The following is a 19558-nucleotide window of genomic DNA, read 5'->3' on the forward strand; positions in this document are numbered from 1 at the left end:
TTCTCCATGCTCACCATCCATCTTCTATCTCTGTGTATATATTGTTCCCCATGTTCAGCATCTCCCTTCTCTGTCTCCTATACATCCCTTTCTAGTATTTCCCCTGTTCCTATCTCCCTGCCTTCATCATCTCACCATTCTATGATCCCCTCCAGTACAGTATTACTCCTCTAAATCCCTATGCCTCTCCTCCCCCCCTCCGTCCAGTCTCTTCCTTCTGCGTTCTTATTCTTCCCATGTCTATCCATTTTCTCTCTGTGTCCATATTGTGATAAGCAGACTATGCCTGCTAGGAGTGTCCCTAGTACAGGTCCCAGTGCAGATCCAGACCCTGTCCATAATCTGCCTTATTCCACATTTTCTGCCTCTCAGACCGAATTTTCTTCTAGGGCCTGTAGAGGGAGTAAGAGAGCAGCAGTGCTAGGTTCCCATCCCCCTCTGGATCACAAGGTGAATCACCGGAAATCCTTTCCACTTGAGGGTTGGGGGCGGGGCTGCAAGCTGCTCTCCCTGAAAACTAGGCTCCTAGAAAATCAGAACAGAGAGGAACAGCAGCAGGGAAGGTCACAATGCTCAGGGCTGAGAGCTCCTGATAGCAGTCAAGCTCCAGAGGACATGGAGTTTACAGAGGCTGGAGGAGAATCACCTTCCAGTCTGAGTGAGGAACCACTGGCCATGGAGATGGAAACAAGTCCTGAACCCAGTGTTGGGCTGATGCCTGAAAATATTCCTATGGAGGTTAGCCTTATAAAAGCAAGTATTTGAGTATTGCTGAAGTTATTGCAAGTTTGTTTTGACCAGCTTTTTCTTTGACTGAATAATTACAACTCATGTTAAAGAGTGGATTGTCACTATGCTGAATTAAGCAAGGACTTTTATTTTGAAGTTTTTGTGTTTTTTTTCATGTTGAAAGCTTAATTGCGCTTTCTCTTTTTGGAATTAAGTATACTTGATGTGCTAAGTGGGGTTAGCCCCGTGTTATGTGGTGGGATAGTGGGCCTAACTTCTGGCGATTCAAGACCACACGGAGCACACTGTCTTTCCAGCCTTCAGTAGCTGAAGAAGCCAGTATCATTGCACTGACTTGTGACTTTATTTTGTTGGAAAAGTTTTCCTTTCTTTTGGGTAATGAACTCCATTTGGACTATGATGTATATGAGAACCTACCTCTGAGGAAGAGAGTTGTCTTTTTCTGAGTTTGGATTTTTTTTTTGGTTTTTTTTTTAACCAGAGACTGTTTATTAAACTTTGGGTCTACTCTGTATGGAAAGCCCGTTGGTTTTGATATTTCATTTCCTGACAAACAAGTTACTGTATTTTGTTTGGTTTGAACAATTAAAAACAATTCTTTATTTGACACTGAACTTATTGTTTTGGAGGCTGTCCCTTTCACTAAGCACTGAAAGAACTTATCTTTGTGAGGCACGCAGCGACTCACAAGAGTTTAATTGTGGCCAGTGTTCCCAGACAGTGGCGTACCTAGGGTATGTGGCACCCGGGGCCCATCATTTTTTGACACCCCCCCCTATGTAAAAAAATATTTTTTGTAATGACCATGAAACAGAATAAATGGTCAGAATAGAAACAGGCAGTGAAAATTTTCTTATATTCCAAACATAACATAACATAAATTATGTCTGAATTGTCATGACATCAGAAGTACATATGGAGTAGTTGCAGGTGATGCTTGGGACAGTTCTGATTGTGTTAGTTCGGTTTTATGTGTTTTTTGAATAGAAGGGTTTTTATTTCTTTTTGAAGGTTTTGCAGTCTGTGGTCGATGTCAATTGGTTGTAGAGTTGGGGGTCGAGTGTTGCAGCTCGAATGGCTAGGAGGTTGTCGAACAGTTTTTTTCTTTTGACGTTTTTGGTTGGAGGGTGTGTGAATGGTGCGTGAGTTCTCCTATGTCTGTTTGAAGTGGATTGAATTATTTAGCTGAAGAAATTAGTTACCCCCTCATCCCACACACATTAATTCTCTTCCATTTTTGTTCCCATTATAAAAAACACTGATAAGTTCCCAGAAAAAAAATACATTAAAATAAGAAGTGAAAACAAAGGCCCCTACAGATGAGAACATAACATAAGAATAGCCTAACTGGGTCAGACCAATGGTCCATCATGCCCAGTAGCCCATTCTCATGGTAGCCAATCCAGGACACTAATACCTGGTCAAAACCCAAAGAGTAGCAACATTCCATGCTACCGATCCAGGGCAAGCAGCCACTTCCCCCATGTCTTAATAACAGATTATGGACTTTTCCTCCAGGAATTTGTCCAAATCTTTCTTAAAACCAGCTACACTATCTGCTTTTACCATAACTTTTGGCCACTTCATTTTTAAGTTTAGATCTTTCCTTTCAAACAGAGACCTTGCTAGATGTCAAATACAGCACAAGGTAACTTCACATGGACTTAGCTGTGCAGGAAATGTGAATCTCCTCATACACCCACCATATAGTGCAAAAATGTGCAAAGGTCTGTTTTTTTCTTTCGATCACTACATAGCCTAATGCCACACAAGCAGCGCTGTTACAAACATATTCTGTAGGTCAATGCTAAGGATAACAAAGTTTCCTTCCTTGGACCAGAAGGAGATAAACCACTGGAAGAGATCCCAAAACAACACCCAAAGACCCACTCAGTGTGTGAACCAGTTGAGTGGAGTGGACTAACTGGGGGGTGGAAATGGGCCCAGAGTTTGCTCAGCAGAATTTCCGAGACCACCTCTTCCTCTCAACACATTGACACGCTGCCACCATCACCACTAGGAACACCTCACTGGGTAGGCCAGCTATGCTATAAACTTTATAAAACACATTATTATATTTTCTTATAAAGCACATATTTTAACTGAACTCTCTGACATCCTCAGCCTTTCCATTCACAAAAATAGAAGGAAGAAAAGTTCCCATTTCCTGCTGTCTCATGTCCCCGGCCTATACAATATTTTTTTTCTGCAGACCCTTCAAAAGTCTGACCAAATCCTCGTTTCACTTGCATTATAAAGTACTGAGGATGCCATCTCTCCCCAATCCCAGGTCCTAAAGTCTAAGACAGTAGCGCAAACTAATGCTGCCAGATTCAGGAAAAAAAATTTTTGATTCGATTCAGCCTATTGCAGGGGTGTCCAATGTCGGTCCTCGTAGGCCGCAATCCAGTCGGGTTTTCAGGATTTCCCCTATGAATATGCATTGAAAGCAGTGCATGCACACAGATCTCATGCATATTCATTGGGGAAATCCTGAAAACCCGACTGGATTGCGGCCCTCGAGGACCGACATTGGACACCCCTGGCCTATTGAATTGGTTTTTCAATTCGATTTTCCTGCCCAGTTGGGTGATTTTTTTCAAAACTCCTGGTGGGTTTTATAGCTTTTTCACCCCCTTTGGCTTCTCCTAACCACACTGGCGCTGTGGTGTAAATAAAATAAAGAAACAAAAAGGACTTTTCCTCTCTCTGTTAAATCCTAGCTCACGTTTGCAGTCCAACACCAGCTCTGGCAGGATACACATTTCAAATCTGACATATTATAATCACAAAACAGAAAATTAAATTAAATTTTCTACCTTTTGTTGTCTGGTTATATTTCAAATCTTGTTGGTCCAAGGCTCTGGTTTTCTTGCTTGCCAGGGTCTCCTTCTTTCTGCATGCTAACCATCCATCTGCCAACTCTGTCCTCCCTTTCCATTTCCCTTCCCTTCCCAGGATGTCTGGTATCTTTCCTTTTTTTCATCTCCCTCCACAGATCCACCTTTTCTTAAATACCCTTTCATCCGGCATCTCTCCCTCCTTCCCCACCACCCCAGAGTCCACCATCTCTCCCTTTCTTTTCCTAATTACCCTCCTATCCAGTATCTCTATCCCTCCTCCACACCATCCCTTGTGTCCAATTTCTCTCCCTTTCTGTTCCTTCCCTCCCTAAATCCCATGGTCCATCATCTCTCTCCCTCTCCTCTATTTTCAGACCCATTATTTCTTCCCCCCCCCCAAAGTTTGGCATATGCACGTCTCTTTGAACACCCCCTTCCCTCCGTGTACTTCTAAATCATGGTCCCCCCCCAAAGGCCTGTCCCCCCTTGAAGGCCTGTCCCATCCCCTTGTAGGCCTGTCCCCCCCTTGAAGGCCTGCCTGCCTGTCCCCCCCTTGAAGGTCTGCACCCCCCGAAGGCCTGCACCCCCCTGAAGGCCTGTCCTCCCTTGAAGGCCTGCCTGCCTGCCTTTCCCCCCCTTGAAGGCCTGCACCCCCTTGAAGGCCTGCACCCCCTTGAAGGCCTGCACCCCCCCCCGAAGGCCTGCACACCCCTGAAGGCCTGTCCCCCCCCTTGAAGGCCTGTCCCCCCCCCTTGAAGGCCTGTCCCACCCCCTTATAGGCCTGTCCCCCCCTTGTAGGCCTGTCTCCCCCTTGAAGGCCTGCACCCCCCCTTGAAGGCCTGCACCCCCCCAAAGGCCTACACCCCCCCGAAGGCCTGTCCCCCTTTGAAGGCCTGCCTGCCTGCCTGCACCCCCTCCCCCTTGAAAGCCTGCCTGCCTGCCTGCCCGCCCGCCCCACCCTGAAGGCCTGATGCCCCGACCCACCCCGAAGGACCGCTCGCCCCACTGACCTTCCTGCACCACCTGTGAAGCAGCCCGCAGCAGGATCGCGAAGTCAGCGTCAGCGATCCCTGCGCTGCTTCCTGCGCCACGGTCCCGCCCCTCCTCTGACGTTAGAGGAGGGGCAGGATCGCGGCGCAGGAAGCAGCGCCTAAGCAGCGCAGGGATTGCTGACGCTGACTTCGCAATCCTGCTGCGGGCTGCTTCACAGGTGGTGCAGGAAGGTCAGTGGGGCGAGCGGTCCTTCGGGGGTGGGGGGGACTGAACAGCAAGGCCGGGAGCACCCCCTTAGGGCTGGCACCCGGGGCGCACCGCCCCCCCCCCCCCCCCCCCCTTGGTACGCCACTGTTCCCAGGGCCTCTGCCTGGAGCGTGCCGGCTACAATATACCCTCACATATCTAGCATTACTGGGGGAGTGTGTGGTGCAGTGGTTAGAGCTACAGCCCCAGCACCCTGGAGTTGAGGGTTCAAAACCTGCACTGCTCCTTGTGACCCTCGGCAAGTCACTTAATACCCCAGTGCCCCAGGTATATTAGATAGAGTGTGAGCCCACCAGGACAGATAGGGAAAAATGCTTGAGTACCTGAATAATTTGTAATCCGCATTGAATTGTAGGATATGCAGAATATAAATAATTAAATAAAAATAAATTACCCCTCACTGTTCATATTCCCCATGCAGCATTCCCCTTTTTGACCCTGTTCCTATGCCCCTATCCATGTTCACCATCTGCCCTCTTTTTATATATCCCCCTGTGTCCAGCTTCTCCCTTCTCTTACTCCCTTACACCAATGTGTCTCTTACATTCTTTCTTTTCTCCCTCCCTCCACTATGTTCAATATTTACACACTCTTCCTTCATCCCCTTGGTTCAACTTTTCTTTTTCCCTTTCCTTCTCTCTCTTCACACCGAAAATCTAAAACACGTCTGATGATAAAAAAAGAACATCAAACAAGAGGCTATATTAATCCAGAAGAATACTGGTCAGAATACAAACCGCATACAGTAATAGAGGAAGGAATAGACTTATGGGACCATTGGAATACAACCAGTACTTCCATCCTAGATAAAATCACCCCCATACATAAAAGCAAAAGCAACGCAAACAAATACAACAAATGGTTCGACACCGAACTATTAAAAACGAAACAAACAGCTAGGCGTCTAGAAAGGATTTGGAATAAAACAGGAGAACTGACAGACCACAACAAATGGAGAGCCTACATAAAAACCTACAAACAACTGATAAAAGACAAACGCAAAGCGTTCTACTCCACCAAAATTAACTTATCATGCAAAGGTTCACAAGGAATCAATACAAAAGAGTTATTCAACATAGTCACCACCCGCTACACCACACCTAAGCACAACACGAAGTTACCCACCGCGAAGGACCTAGCTCTATATTTTGATTCCAAAATTAAAAACCTAAAAAATAACTGTATAAGCAATAACGATGTAACAATTATCCCCAGCAACTACCAAATAGCTAACTCACATGACAATGAAATACCTACAGACATGATCTGGAGTTCCTTTCTAGATCCAGAATGGAATACCTACACCAAACTCTACAACAAATACTCTATACGTGCCCTCCGGAGATTATGAAAGTGGCACCACCAGAATTCAAAATATCACTATTACACTACCTAACCCACAACCTAAAAAAATGGGACTTTCCTCACTAACAATGGCCACATAATAATAACCCCCATCCCAAAAAATAGAAAAGAATCCTCAGCGCTAATAACAAACTACAGAACAATAGCATCTATCCCATTCATTGTAAAAATCATGGAAGGACTGGTACACACCCAACTAATGGACTACCTTAATCAATTCTCTCTCCTGCATGAAACTCAATCCAGCTTTAGAACCCTATTCAGTACGGAGACAGTAATCGCTGCCATCCTAGACTATCTGCGCCTATTATTTAGTAAGGGCCTCAACGCCCTGATCTTGCAATTCGACATGAGCTCTGCATTCGACTTGGTAGACCATGAGAAAATGATGCAATGCTTAGACGCCATTGGTATCAGAGCTGAGGTACTAAACTGGTTTCGTGGCTTCCTCACATCCGTTCTTACCAGGTACGCTTTAACAACGAACACTCCAACACCTGGAGCAACTCATCCGGAGTGCCACAAGGGTCACCGCTTTCCCCACTGCTTTTCAATATCTACATGTCCTCATTAGGTGTGAAACTAACCCAACTAGGAATAAAACTATTCAGCTATGCAGATGACTTTACGATCATGATCCCATTCGCCAACTCCTTCTCGGAAACCATACCCAAGGCATCCGATGCCATAAATGAGATGGAACAATGGATGACAGATTTCAAGCTCAAGCTCAACCCAGAAAAAACAAAATTCTTCGTTGCCTCCCCTCACCCGCTTGACAATAAAACCCCACTATGCATCAACAAACTCAACTACCCTATTCAGCCCACCATGAAAATACTAGGTGTTATTCTAGACCAATGCCTAACAATGAAGGAACAAGTGGATTCCCTATTCAGAAAAGGTTTCCTTACTCTCTGGAAACTCAGAACCATTAAATCATACTTTGATACGTCAATATTCAGAATCCTAGTGCAATCCCTCATACTGAGTCAGCTTGACTACTGCAACATCGCCTAAGTAGCAATCTCACAAAAGAATGTGAGACGTCTCCAAATAATGCAAAATGCTGCGGTCAGACTTATCTTCGGGCTGAAGAAATTCAACCACGTGACACCCTACTATCGGCAGCTGCACTGGCTAGCAACGGAAGCCCGAGTAAGGTTTAAATTTGCCTGCCTCTGCTTCAAAGTACTATACGGCCTGACCCCCAAGTACATAAGGGACCTTTTCGCATTTTCTAATAACAAACTCAAGAGAAACACACACCCAAAACTCATTTCCCCTCCAGTTAGAGGCTGCAAAATGAAAAAACACCACGAACACCTTCTCTCTCACCAAGCAGTCCTATGGGGCAAAGACCTAGACCAACTGCTTTCGCCCACTACATACGGGGAATTCAGGAAACGCCTAAAAACATACCTGTTCCAGAAATATCTAAACAATTGACCCACTCTCCCTCTCCCTCCCCCCTCCCTATTCCACCTGAACTTACAGCACTGTTATAAATATAATCTGTTATCTTCATCTTATCGTAACTTTACGTTGCTATTTATCCCCAACAGGTCCTGTCGGACATTACCTACTAAAATGTACATATTACATTTTCGCTCAGCAAATTGTATTTCTATAATATTGCCTCCTGAGGTCTCTGATCTCTGTATTTCCTCTGAATATCTACTTATTGTATTTCGCTGAATGTCCAGCACTCTTGATTGTAAACCGCCTAGAAGTCGCAAGATTGTGGCGGTATAGAAGAATAAAGTTATTATTATTATTCCTCCCTGCAGGTCCTGCACCTCTCTCCCTTCCCTCTAGCCTCCTTTCCATGGTCCAACACCTCTATCACCTCCCTTCAGCACCTAGGTATGGGTCTAGTACCTCTCCCTTCCCTCCAGCTCCATTCCACCCTCCATTCCCCTCACTCCCCAGACCAGATCCGGAAACTGCCTCCCTTCCCTTTAGCTCCAGCCAGTCCAGCAGCCCAAGCAACCTCCTCCCCCTTCACAGGTGCAGTAGCAGCCACACAACCCCCCCCCCTTCACCAGTCCAGCAGCCCCCCTCCCTCCCTATCATGGGTCCAACTGCCCCCACCCTCGGAAGTTACATTGGAAGGAAGAACTTTGTGTCAAGAAGGTTCCGGAGCAGTGCTGGCATGCAGAAAGCTTCTAACAGGCTGGTAGGCCCACTCTGGGAGACGCGAAGGGGCCAACCCAGGAGAGCTGCAGGTTTGTTGTTTTGTTTTTTGCCACCCATGATCGTTAGCCAGGGAGGGAAGATGCGAGGGCTGTTGGACCCGTGATAGGGAGGGAGGGAGTGTAAATGGCCTTATCTCTATACCCATGACAACCAGTCGATTTTTTTTTCCCCATTCCTGCGGGTTACCTGCAGCTAGCAGCGAGTAATAGTCACTGTGTCATTTTCTAGGCAGAATATTGGCATTTATCCGGTTAAGTGCAAACCATCCACATATAACCATATTTTTAATGCCAGTACCCAGACATGGTTCAGCATTGAATATCCAGGCATAATTTTGACGGCAGCAGTCAGCATTTTAAAAAACACTTACTGCAGCTGGGTAAATTTTATCCTTTATGTGTTTACAGTTAAATTGCAGCCATACCAGTGAATATAAACCTCATGGGGTAATTTTACAAGGGATTTTTCAGGTGTAAAAACAGAAACATGATGGCAGATAAAGGCCAAATGGCCCATCCAGTCTGCCCATCTGTAGCATCCACCATCTCCTCCTCTCCTTAAGAGATCCCACATGCTTGTCCCATGCTTTCTTGAATTCAGACACAATATTTGTTTCCACCACCTCTACCGTGAGACTATGCCATGCATCTATCACCCTTTCTGTAAAAATGTATTTCCCTAGATTGCTCCCAAGCCTATCACCTCTTAACTTCATCCTATGTCCTCTCATTCCAGAGCTTCCTTTCAAATGAAAGAAGACTCACATCATGTGCATTTATGCCACATAGGTATTTCAGTGTCTCTATCATATCTCCCCTCTCCTACCTTTCCTTCAGAGTACACTGATTGAGATCTTTAAGTCTCACATCCCTCCCTCCCCATATACCTTATGAAGAAGACCACTGACCATTTTAATAACCTTCCTCTGCACTGACTCCATCCTGCAGTCTTCAGAATTGTACACAATATTCTAGATGAGGTCACAACAGAGTCTTATACAGGGGCATGAATACCTCCTTTTTCATACTGACCATACCTCTCCCTATGCACATGTAAGAAAGTGCATATTTTTAAGATATATACAGAATTATAATTTATGTTTAGTTTATAAAATACTTGCATATACATGTATACTACATATAAACATTTATTCCTGCTCCTGTTTTCAGTTCTAGTCTTGTCACAATTTCTGCTGATTTAACCCTTTTAATTTATACAGACATATACAGCAGGCATTCATTCAAGCACCTATTTTTTAAAAAATAGGCTAGAAATAGATGCATTCTTGGACTTCACCTATAGACAACCTGTTATAAAATCTTTTCTGGGCTTCTTGTATTCTGACTAGCTCTACTGAGATTGTCAGTCTAATCACATTATGACAGAGGTACTCACCGAAAGGCTCCTTTATAGTTGTAGTAGGGTTCATTTTCAGAGCGTGCACATTTGTTCTGTCCTGACCCTTTACAGAGGATGCAGAGATTTGGTTCATTGGAACCTGGAACACAGGCCATGAAGAACTTGGCCATAGCTGTATTAGGAATGATAAAACATGTCAATATAGAAACAGACAGATGTAAAGACTATCTTCAGCAACTGGACTGAATTTCAGAAGCTCACATACCAGTTTATGCTAAAGGACCAGATCATTAAAGTAAGCTATTTTACAAAATTTACCCCAGTAAGTTTCAAAAACAGTGACTATTAAATTAGGCTCCCCTAGTTCTCAATCTACTGCTCAGACCACTAGGCTACTTTTTCACTGGCTTGGTAATGACTTTTTAAAATTTTATTTAGAGGGAAAGAGAATTCAGGATGTAGAAAGTCAAGAACTGCAGTCCATTCCTTTATCTTACTTTTTCTCTGTACTTTGTCTCCCTTAATCTTTGTTTTCTGTATTTTTATTCCATCTTTTCACATGCTATATGATAGTTACCTCTCTCAAGGGATTCATATTCTGGCCCTTCCCACTTAAGTTGTCTTTTATTGATGAGTGTCCCAGCAGGCATGATCCAACCTGCTGCTTTGTTCACACCTGTGTGGCAGGTCTTCCTGCCTTTAAGTTCACTGAACTTAAAGTTGCTTTCTTTTTTCACCACCGCCACAGCATAATAGCAGGTTTTTGATTCTAGTGAGGGAAAACCAGGTTAAAAGATATGAGAATTAGAGCAATACGCATTTAGGGGTCCTTTTACAAAGCCGCAGTAGCCATTCATCCTTGGCAAAGGCACCAAAGCCCATTCAATTTTTATGGGCTTCAGTGAATTTGCCACGAGAGAATCATAATGCAGCTTTGTAAAAGGGACCTTAAACAATTAAGGGGCGTTATTCAAAAAGGACTTTTTCCACATACTGTGCCTATGGAAAGCAAACAATATTTTTTTGAATAAACTTCCAAAGTGTCTTCCATTGATAAAATAAGAGAAAACAATTGGTCTCATGTTTAGGTAACCTATAGCCTCTAGGTTAAATTTGTTTAGTTCATATAGCACAGTTACTTACCTGTAACAGGTGTTATCCAAGGACAGCAGGCATATATTCTCACAGATGGGTGATATCATCCATGGATCCCCAGTACAGACAGTGCACAAGTGTACTATCATTTTAACTTCTTTAGAAGTCTCAAGACCACCTATACCACGCATGCATGAGTGCCTTCCCATCCATCAGTTCAGGACCATCAGTTTAGTAAAAAAAAACTAAGAAGCCAACTAGGGGAGGAGGGAGGGATGTGAGAATATCTGAGAATGTGAGAATATCGCTATAAATGCCGGCTTTTCCTTATTATGACTGGAATAGCCATGCAAATGATTACTTGCAATTGGAAGAACTGGGATCACCTTAGTTTTCCTTTTTGGGGGGGCGAACTTATGTTTAACTTATAAATATGAGAAAATGAATGCTGATAAGCTGGGGCATAAGATATTCAAATTAGTTTGGGGTCAATTGACGTCTTTTGTAGATTTGCAATAGTTGTCCTTTATCTTTATTTTCAGTTGTTTTTCACCCACACATCCAGGGGGGGTGGGAGCGGGAGGGGGGATATATCTTTTGTTTTGGTATTATTCCTGATGGTAATGATGGAATGGGGAGGGAATTTTTATCTTTTGTATAGATACTGATTGATTATAAGTGCTTGGTTGATTATCATTATTTGTATATAAATTGTATTGCACTTTTTGTTGGCATTAAAAACTAAATAAAGTTCAAAAAAATAAATGAAATGTCATGTAGAAGTTATAACTCAGGATACAACTAGTTAACATGGTATTCTGGTACAGTCTGCAGCCGAACTTGTCCAGGGTATGGCCCTCTCTCCCTGGAGGAGCACTAGCTTAAGTTCTGTTTCTGGAGGATTTTTTTGAGAGCAGACTCAATCAAAAGTGAGTGATGCTGTAGTTGAGACCTGTCAAATCCTGGGCATGATTGGACTCTTTAAAGGGAGTCTAATTTTCTAGGTGCCACAGGAATAAGGAGATGTGTTTCCCAGTTTTTAAACATAGCATCCCTCATCAAATTGTGGAAAGGAAATTTCAAACAATCTTTAGGGATTTGTTCAAAGTCTAATGCATCAAAAAGCTCAGCTCTTACTTCAGACTTGGATTCCATTTTGACCAGAAGAGCCTGCCCCATCTGATGAATTAATTTTGTGAATGAGAGGCTCTCTGGTGGGGACCTCCATCTAGCAATCCAAAGAAATGGCATAGGATTCCAGGGCAGAGAGCACTGGATCAGAAAAGGATCAGTCTATAAGATCTGAGTCAGTTTTCCCTCGTTGGAGATGGGGTGTGGTCCAGATGAGAAGACCTGTGACTATGATGTCTAGAGAAGCTTCTACCTGTACCCCAGTGCCAATCTGATGTGGAGCGAGAAGAAATGCTGTGGTGTCGAGGAGAATGAGACTGAGAAGCATGGTGCCTCTGAGCTGGAAGTGTTTCAGTACCAGAGTCCCTTATGGAGTGGAGTGGGTTGGTACTGATGGAGTCGAGGGAGGAACATGGATTGTTTGTGCCTGTAGCATAAGTTCCAGCTCCCTCTGCAGTAACTCTTTAATTTGGTCTTGTAAGGTCTGCACCGGTACCATAGATGTTGGTACAGTAGGTGACACAGGGTGTCGAAGCATTGAGGATCTCGATGAAGAGGCACCAAATGCAGAGAAGGAGAACGTGACTTTTTGTTGGCGTTTGGCGTGCATCAACTGACTTGATGCCTGAGAAGATGCCGATGTATGACTGGTAGGTGAGGCATGAGAATGCTTCTTAGCATTTTTAGGAGGTGAAGAAGCTGGTGGTATCAATGGAAAAGACATCAAGCAGGGTGCCGGTGCCAATGTTGACACTGATGCCTCTGGAGAATGGTGTTTGCTCGTTGCCAGTGGAGATGATATCATCAGTGATGCAGGTGTACTGAAAAGTTTTCTTGCTGCAAAAGCATAGCCTTCAAAGAACACTTCTGGAATGTAGAATAGAGAGAACAAGAGTCTATCCGATGCTCACGACCAAGACACTGGAGACACCAGCTGTGTGGGTCAGTGTTAGAAATGGCCCTGTTGCACTGAGCACACTTCTTGAAATTGCTAGAAGGCTTGGACATCGATGGAAAAATATCCACAGCAAAGTCAATGGACTCAATCATATCAGATGTTGAGTAAATCAGAGACCGAAAAAATATCGATGCAGTTGGACTGCGAGGAAACTGAGAGGGACCCCATAAATCTGAAAAAAGAAAAATAAAAAAATTCACAGAGGAAATACTTGGTGACAAAAATAATGAAGAAAACCAGAACCTAAAACTATGGGAAGGCAATAAAAAAATGAAGAAAAAACATGCACTTGAACTAACTTCAGAACATAACTCCTTAGCTGCATGGAAAACTAAGAACTGATGATCCCGTGAGCCAACGTCAGATGGGGAGGCACTAGCTCATGCATGGTATGGGTGGTCTCGAGACTTCTAAAGAAGTTAAAGTGAAAATACACTTTTGCACTGTCTGTACCAGGGCTCTGTGGATGACATCATTCATCCATGAGAATATGCTGCCTGCTTATCCTGGGATAATGAAAGATATCATGCACAGAAGCAAAACTTCATACATATAAAAATCTTATAGGGCTCCAAGGGGTCTTTTATATCATTTCAAAGGAAAAAAAGGGATCTACCAGAACTCCATGCAATAGTTCTGGGAAGAGGAATTTTCACAGCCCCATGCATTATTTATTATTTATTTACCCAAAATATTTATTATTTATCTTAAATATTAACATACCATCTTCCTGACAGCAATCATTCTAGATGGAATGTGAAAACATATTAAAAAACCCAAACGGGGAACCCTTGCGTGCCATCACAGGAGATTTGCTGATTTTGGTAGAGGAGACTGAGCAATTTTAGCAATCTTTTAGGTATAAAAATGTCTAATAATCCAAATGAAATGTTGACTTCTTGAAAGGTATGAAATGTTTTGACTGGATCTAACAGCACATATGATAAATTTTGCATTCTTAGCAGGCCCACTACACCATGTTCATTGTTACATAAGAACCCAGAATAAGAAATGTACCTTCTCTTGTGCCATAATCCTCAACCATGACGGGCTTCAGATGAAAGGGGAAGAGGCTTGCTTTATAAATATCACCACTATCCACAGTTATAATATCTGCTTGTTCACTCTGAAAAAGGCAAAAGATCAAAAGATAAATATTATTGTGCATCTCCATATTTTCAGCATAAAATTGAGTGTTTCACACAGATCTCACTCACCTTCCATTTTCAGATGTGCCTCTCACATCTTATATTACATTATTTATTTATTTACATTGTTTGATATACCTCAATATGTCCTGAATGAGGCACCTACTGGTATAAGGTTTACAATAAAATCTACATAAAAACAATTCAATAAAACTTAATGAAGAAAAAAAATCTTGTCAACAAGAGGAGGAAGAAAAAGCTGAGACCAAAGATGTGTTAAGAAATGCTTTGAATTTCTTCAAAGATAGTTCCTTTCTAATGTCAGGGGAAAGTGCGTTCCAAAGAAATGGATCTATATATCCAAAGCAGTGGAATGGTAAGATGTAAGGATACAAGTGATGGGATCGAGAGCAGGTTATCTATTGATGATTGTAATTTTCTTCCTGATGTATATAGAATAAGAAAATTATTAATATAAACTGGAGCAAGTGGAGAGTGTCTTTTTTAAAATTATTATTTATTTTATTGACAGTATTTGGATAAACACAAGGCCACACCACACTCAGAGCAAAGCATATAGAAGCAGCAAGGGCGACCAAATTGTGTACAAAAACCTTTCAAGATTAATCAAGCCAGAAGATGGTACCCAAACCATTATAGAATAACAAAACAGCAACAACAGTAACCTGATTAATAATAGTAATCAGACTTAAATTTATGTACAAATAAGATACAATTAGAGCGGGCATGAAGCCCTGTCATCCTCCCACTTTAATGTTCACCTTCCCACAGTCAGACATGCACATCCACTCCCTACATGCACATCATAGCACTCGCCCCATGCCTACTCATATCTCTCTCTACTAATCCTCACATTCACACCAAACATTCCTCCCCCTCTCTTTCTCCCTCCAGGTTACTGAAATTAAAATGTCCGAAACAGCAACAATTAGTAGTAGACATGTCCAATATTCTTTCCTATAAGGCTGCATAATATTTCTCATCAGACTGTGCAGAATTACAGTACGTTTGTGTATCAAACTTAGCTAGCTCTTCTCAGTCGTGCCTTCCACTGTAATGTAGGTGGTGAATCTTCTGAAACCCAATATAACAAAATCAGGGTTTTTTTTAAATCAATAGTAACATGTTATAAATAAATCTACATTGTGGGGCAGATATACCTTGAGCCCTGTCGCAACCACGGTTTCTGATAGGTGCAGCGAACCGGGCTTTCTGCAATGGATACTGACTTGGAGTGTTCCTTCCTACTAAAGAATCCTTCAGGCTATTCTCTAGGCACCAGCCTAGGGTGTATAATATCAGATAAATGACCATGTCTTTACAGGCAAGGGAAACACACACCCAGGAATGCACAAAAATTTTATTTCTGTCCCCTGGTCAGCCTACACTGATATTGTCAGCAGGTTGCAATAACTTTTCAATACAGTCCCAAAAAGCTCTGAGCCAACCTGGCCACACTGGCTTCACAAACTATACAGTCTGGCTCTAGTTCAAAAAGCACAGTTACTTACCGTAACAGGTGTTATCCAGGGACAGCAGGCATATATTCTCACATGTGGGTGACGTCATCTACGGAGCCCCGATGCGGAAGCATTTTCAAGCAAACTTGATTGAAGATTTAAGTTTGCTCTGCTGCTCCACGCATGCGTGCCTTCCTGCTCCACTAGGGGGCGCATCCCCTCGTGGTCTCCAGTTCACTTAACTAGCAAAGAAGCCAACCTCGGGGAGGTGGGCGGGTTGTGAGAATATATGCCTGCTGTCCCTGGATAACACCTGTTACGGTAAGTAACTGTGCTTTATCCCAGGACAAGCAGGCATGATATTCTCACATGTGGGTGACCTCCAAGCTAATTGAAAAGGGATGGAGGGAAGTTGGCAATTTAAGCAAATAGATTTCGCAGACCGATTGGCCGAACCGGCCATCGCTCCTGGACAGTGAGTCCAGACAGTAGTGGGAGGTGAAAGTATGAACCGAAGACCACGTGGCAGCCTTGCAGATTTCCTCAATAGGTGTGGACCTGAGGAACGCTACGGAGGCTGCCATCGCTCGGACCTTGTGTCCCGTTACTCGACCATGCAGTGTGAGACCAGCCTGAGCGTAGCAGAAGGAGATGCAATCGGCCAACCAGTTGGACAAGGTGCGCTTGGAGACTGGGTGACCTAACCGGTTTGGGTCGAAGGACAGAAACAATTGTGGGACTTTCCGGTGTGACTGAGTGCGTTTGAGGTAGAAGGCCAACGCTCTCTTACAGTCAAGAGTATGGAGCGCCACCTCTCCGGGGTGAGAGTGGGGCTTGGGAAAAAATACTGGCAAGACAATGGACTGATTGAGGTGAAAATCAGACACTACTTTAGGCAAGAACTTTGGATGGGTGCGGAGTACCACCTTGTCGTGATGGAATACCGTGAAGGGTGGGTCCGCTACTAGAGCCTGTAACTCACTAACCCGCCGAGCGGACGTGAGCGCAAGCAGGAAAATTACCTTCCAAGTTAGGAATTTTGGATGGCATTTGTCTAGGGGCTCAAATGGAGGTTTCATTAGTTGAGCCAGAACCACGTTGAGGTCCCAAACCACCGGAGGGGGTTTGAGAGGAGGGTGGACATTCAGAAGACCCTTCATGAAGCGAGAGACTAAGGGATGGAGCGAGAGGGCTTTCCCTTCCAGGGGCTGATGAAAGGCCACAATCACACTGAGGTGTATTCGAATGGAGTTGGTCTTTAGGCCGGAATGAGATAGTTGAAGTAAATAGTCAAGGACCAGAGGGACGGGGACAGACATCGGGTCCTGGCTGTGGGAGGAGCACCAGGTTGAGAATCTGGTCCACTTTTGGGCGTAGCAGGTTCTCGTCGAGGTCTTTCTAGAGGCCTCCAATATCTCCTTGACTGATTGAGATACGGGGAGAGCAGTCAGGGGGAGAGAAACCAAGCATTCAGATGAAGAGATTGAAGATTGGGATGTAACAGCGAACCCTGACCCTGTGATAGTAGAGAGGGAAACAGAGGCAGAGGCAGTGGATCTCTGGCACTGAGTTGAAGTAGAAGGGAAAACCAAGGCTGGCGTGGCCAGCGAGGAGCAATCAGGATCAGGGTGGTTTGTACTGTTTTCAGGTGGACAAGCGTCCGCAGTATCAGAGGAAACGGCGGGAACGCGTATAGGAACCTTCCCTCCCAGTTGAGGAGGAAGGCGTCGGCCTCGAGCCGGTCCGGGGAGTACATCCGGGAGCAGAAGAGAGGCAGCTTGTGGTTGTGGGGGGATGCGAATAGATCTATTTGAGGCGTCCCCCACTTTTCGAACACTTGTCGTAGGATGTGAGAGTGCAGTGACCACTCGTGTGGCTGGAGGAGGCGGCTGAGTCTGTCCGCCAGACAGTTTTGTTCTCCTTGTATGTACACCGCTCGAAGGAAGGTGTTGTTGGAGATTGCCCATTTCCAGAGGCGCAGGGCTTCCCGGCAAAGGGACCAAGACCCTGTTCCCCCTTGTTTGTTTACGTAGTACATCGCTACCTGGTTGTCGGTTCGGATGAGAACCACTCGGTCGTGGAGCAGATGTTGAAAAGCTACAGCTGCGAGATAGATGGCCCGAAGCTCTAGCACGTTGATGTGGCAGCGACGGTCTTCTGCTGACCACATCCCTTGAGTGCGTAGGCCGTCCAGATGGGCTCCCCAAGCGTACTCCGACGAGTGCGTGGTGAGTATTTTGCTGTGGGGTGGGGTGAGGAAGAGCAAACCTTTGGAAAGATTTGAAGAGTCGGCCCACCAGCGGAGCGATCGTTGCAAAGAAGGCGTCACTGTCACGGGGCGGTCGATCGGGTCCCGGTCTTGACGCCATTGAGAGGCCAGGGTCCATTGAGGAATTCTCAGATGGAGGCGGGCGAAGGTGACGTGGACGGTGGAGGCCATGTGGCCCAGAAGAGTCATCATCTGCTGAGCTGATACCGAGGTCAGCAGGGAAAACCTTCGACTCAGGCTTACTAACGCCTCTAGGCGCGGAGGGGGGAGGAAGGAACGGAGGCGAACAGTGTCCAGCGTGGCCCCGATGAACTGTAGGGACTGGGAGGGGCGTAGTTGGGATTTTGGGAAGTTTATCTCGAACCCCAGACTTTGTAGGTAGGTAATAGTCTGTTGGGTCACTGAGATAACCGCTTCCCTGGACGGGGCTTTGATCAGCCAGTCGTCCAGGTAGGGGAATACCTGGAGGCCCTGGGAGCGTAAGGTTGCTGCGACCACCACGAGGCACTTGGTGAAGACCCGAGGTGACGATGCTAGGCTGAAGGGAAGGACACGGTATTGTAGGTGCAAGTCCCCTATCTGAAAACGCAAGAACTTGCGGTGAGCGGGGTGCACTGGGACATGTGTGTATGCCTCCTTCAGATCGAGGGAGCAGAGCCAGTCGCCCTCGTCGATCAGGGGGTAGAGGGTCGGTAGGGAAAGCATCCGAAATTTTTCTCGTATCAGAAATTTGTTGAGGCGTCTCAAGTCTAGTATTGGGCGTAAGTCTCCCATTTTTTTCGGTACCAGGAAGTAACTGGAGTAGAAGCCCTTCCCCCGTTGGTCGGGGGGAACCTCCTCCACTGCTCTCAGGCGAAGCAGGTCTCGAGCTTCGGAGAGGAGTAGGGGTAGCTGCGTCCGGTTGGGAGGGCAATTCCTTGGGGGGTTTTCCGGAGGAATGGTCCGAAAGTTGAGAGAGTATCCTGATGAGATCACGCCAAGGACCCATGCGTCCAACGTGACTTGTTCCCAGCGAGGGTAAAAGGCTTTGAGGCGACCCCTGATGGGAAGGAGGCTTGGGACTATGGCGGAGGAGGCCCGCCCCCTTCCGCGTTTCCCGTCAAAAGGACGGGGATGGTTTGGTAGTCGCAGGCAGTTGGGACTTGGGCATGGCCCGGTGGTGGGCTTGCGGACGCCTGGGTGGAGGCCGCGAGAAGGCAGGAGTGGATTTTTGTGGGTAGCGGCGTGGAGGGGCCCTATACGGCCTGGACGTGGGCGGTTTGGGCTTTTGTCGGACGAGGGAGGCAAATGAGCGTTCGTGTTCGGAGAGGCGTTTTGTAGCCGCCTCGATAGTGTCATCGAACAGTTCTTTTCCCACGCAGGGGAGGTTAGCCAACCGGTCCTGTAAGTTGGGGTCCATGTCGACCAGGCGTAGCCAAGCTAGTCGTCGCATGGCGATAGCAAAAGCTGCCTCTCTGGAGGAGAGTTCGAAGCCATCGTAGGCCGCGTGGAATAGATGGAGGCGTAGGTTGGAGAGGGATTCCAAAAGTAGGCTAAAGGCTCCTTGGCGGGAGGCCGGTAGGTCAGTCTCAAAGGCTCTCAGTAGTCCAATGAGGTGTTTGAGGTAGGATGTGATGGTGAAAGTGTAGCTTTGCACCCTAGAGGCCATCATCGCATTTTGATATAGTCTTCTGCCGAACTTGTCTAGGGTTCGGCCTTCT

The 19558-nt window shown here is 45.4% G+C and overlaps 1 protein-coding gene across 1 annotated transcript in view; it reads right to left on the bottom strand.

Annotated features, from left to right (window-relative positions):
- The window catches only part of TF (transferrin), a 587202-nt gene that overhangs the window by 491468 nt on the left and 76176 nt on the right, over window positions 1-19558 (bottom strand). Inside the window, exons 3-5 of the mRNA XM_033958374.1 lie at window positions 13978-14086; window positions 10354-10545; window positions 9813-9948 (exon numbers count right to left, since the gene is read on the bottom strand). Of these exons, the coding sequence (XP_033814265.1) occupies window positions 9813-9948; window positions 10354-10545; window positions 13978-14086 (437 nt within the window). The remainder of the gene's footprint in view (window positions 1-9812; window positions 9949-10353; window positions 10546-13977; window positions 14087-19558) is intronic.

Source organism: Geotrypetes seraphini, chromosome 9 (assembly GCF_902459505.1).
Source record: "Geotrypetes seraphini chromosome 9, aGeoSer1.1, whole genome shotgun sequence".
Classification (NCBI taxonomy): Eukaryota; Metazoa; Chordata; class Amphibia; order Gymnophiona; family Dermophiidae; genus Geotrypetes; species Geotrypetes seraphini.